The 2,107-nt window shown below is 38.5% G+C and overlaps 1 protein-coding gene across 1 annotated transcript in view; it reads right to left on the bottom strand.

Annotated features, from left to right (window-relative positions):
- Positions 1–1,702, bottom strand: part of LOC117169240 (esterase FE4-like) — a 16,688-nt gene extending 14,986 nt beyond the window's left edge. Inside the window, exons 1-2 of the mRNA XM_033355510.1 lie at positions 1,378–1,702; positions 920–1,276 (exon numbers count right to left, since the gene is read on the bottom strand). Of these exons, the coding sequence (XP_033211401.1) occupies positions 920–1,276; positions 1,378–1,687 (667 nt within the window). The 5' untranslated portion in view covers positions 1,688–1,702. The remainder of the gene's footprint in view (positions 1–919; positions 1,277–1,377) is intronic.
- Positions 1,703–2,107: the final 405 nt, after the last annotated feature.

Raw genomic sequence — 2,107 nt, 5'->3', positions numbered from 1 at the left:
AGTTGGTTAGACACTTGGACTTCACCTCAGAGGTCCGGGGTTCGATCCCTGAGCCGGTACCTCTGGAAATTTTTCAATGTACCTTTACCGAGGTTCTGGTGGATCGGAACCCACCTTAAACCGTAGGTCCCCCCATCGTGTACTTTACTGCAACCCAGTCCGTCAATGATGGGGTAAAAACCAGGCTTTGTCCAATATGTCTGGGCAGACTGCTCTCATCAGATCACTTGATTGCATTATAAAAATGCGTCCGTGACTGATGATATATACCGGGAGAGCCCCGTGCAAAATGATAAAATAAAAATCCAACTCTAACCAAAAATGCCTTCGACATATTGGGCAGTATAAGCCTGTGACAACATTTCGCCACAGAAATGTTTTTATCATGTTTACTCCTTTTGAAAGCCCTTGCAACGTTTGAAATTCCTTGGAATATTTCAATATCGATATTTTCAAGGAAAAAGACTCATGAGTACTAATTTCTCTAAAGATTTTAAAGTACTGAACTAGGATGGTAACTACAAAAAATAAAATTCATAAAGAATCCTGTTCAATAGAACTTAGGTATGCTGTTATCGAAAATGACATCTTTCTTGTGAATCATCATTGAACATTGGAGGTCTAATAAGCTGTTACCAAGCTATTCAATGATTTTGCCTGGATATGGTAGATATACCGATAATCTTACTGCAATGGACTAGTTACATCATAAACTACCTTTTGTAAATTAAAAATTGCTTCATCCATTAAAATTGACCAATATACGACAAAAACGGTACACCTATGTATATCATGTAATCTGAGAGAAAAGGTTTTTATCAGTTTATTCTCATAAAATTGACACATGAGGCACTATCTCGTCACTTCCCTTGCGAAATAATAATGATAATAAAACACTAATATTATATGAGACACTTACGTAGCGTTACTGATAATCCTTCATCGAGGACGCTTCCACTCATTGATGGATAATCCTTAAATTTATTTCGAGCTATTAAATTTTTTGGAATGTCAGTCAAAAATGCATCTTCTGTCTCAATTTCGTCTGTTGGCGTCCATGCATTTCTAGAATAATTAAAGGTAGTGCCAGGTTTTGCATGTATAATTTCAGAAAAATCTTTTCTTCGCAAGCAGTCGACAAAAACTGTAGAATTGAGTGATGAACAACCAATTTTTGTAGAAAACTCATCTATGTAAGGTTTGTACTGACTTTTACTTCGGAATGCCCATTCATTCAGTGCGCTGCCGCTTTGGAAAATGTATTGGTGAAATAAGCCTAGAAAAAGTCAAAATTATAAGTAATTGTAATTAATACCAGGAGAAATATTTATTAGTTTCACATTATTTTTTATGAGTTTAGTTTCAATGGAAAATTACCATTGGATGCGTCTGAGAGAGCATGAAAATTAACAGACGAACCACCTGCACTACCTCCAAATATCGTAACACGATTATGGTTCCCACCGAAAAATTTGATATTTTTCTGAACCCATTTGAGAGCGATTACTTGATCTTTTAATCCAAAGTTTCCTGGGACTACTGCATCTCCCGTACTGAGAAACCCAAGAGCCCCTAGGCGATAGTTCATCGTAACAAGAATAACATCCTTGTCTAATAGGTAATTCGGGCCATAAACACTGTAGTCGCCAGATCCTACATGGAAACCTCCTCCATGAATAAATACCATCACTGGTAATAAGGGAACGCATGATTTGTTCTGTATATTGAGAAAAATGTTTTATTTAGTATTTCACACGTACACTGTTAGAAAGAAGTCGCTGAATCACACCGATAAGTGAATGTTTTTCACTCTGCAATTGAAGTGTGTTATCCCCCATCTCTATAGGTGCAAGGTTCGGTGGCGAACGTGAGAGCGTACCTTTTCCATCTCAGCAAGTGCGATCATTGACAGTTCTTGCATCGTTCCGGTACGGAAGACGGTGTGAAATGTTTTTAAAAGAGCCGGTGTAGCATCGTCGGTTAGTCGGCTCTGTTACATGTTGCGTAGGCCAGCCTCGTGTAGAGCCAAAAATGCACGAGCAAAAACCCGAGCCCTCCGACTTCGCGGTTCGTTTTCGATGGCTAACTGGCCATTAGGAGGAGTTTT

The sequence above is a fragment of the Belonocnema kinseyi genome, chromosome 3 (assembly GCF_010883055.1).
Source record: "Belonocnema kinseyi isolate 2016_QV_RU_SX_M_011 chromosome 3, B_treatae_v1, whole genome shotgun sequence".
NCBI lineage: Eukaryota > Metazoa > Arthropoda > Insecta > Hymenoptera > Cynipidae > Belonocnema > Belonocnema kinseyi.
The sequence above is the reverse complement of the archived record's forward strand: the minus strand, read 5'-3'. Positions and strand labels throughout refer to the sequence as shown.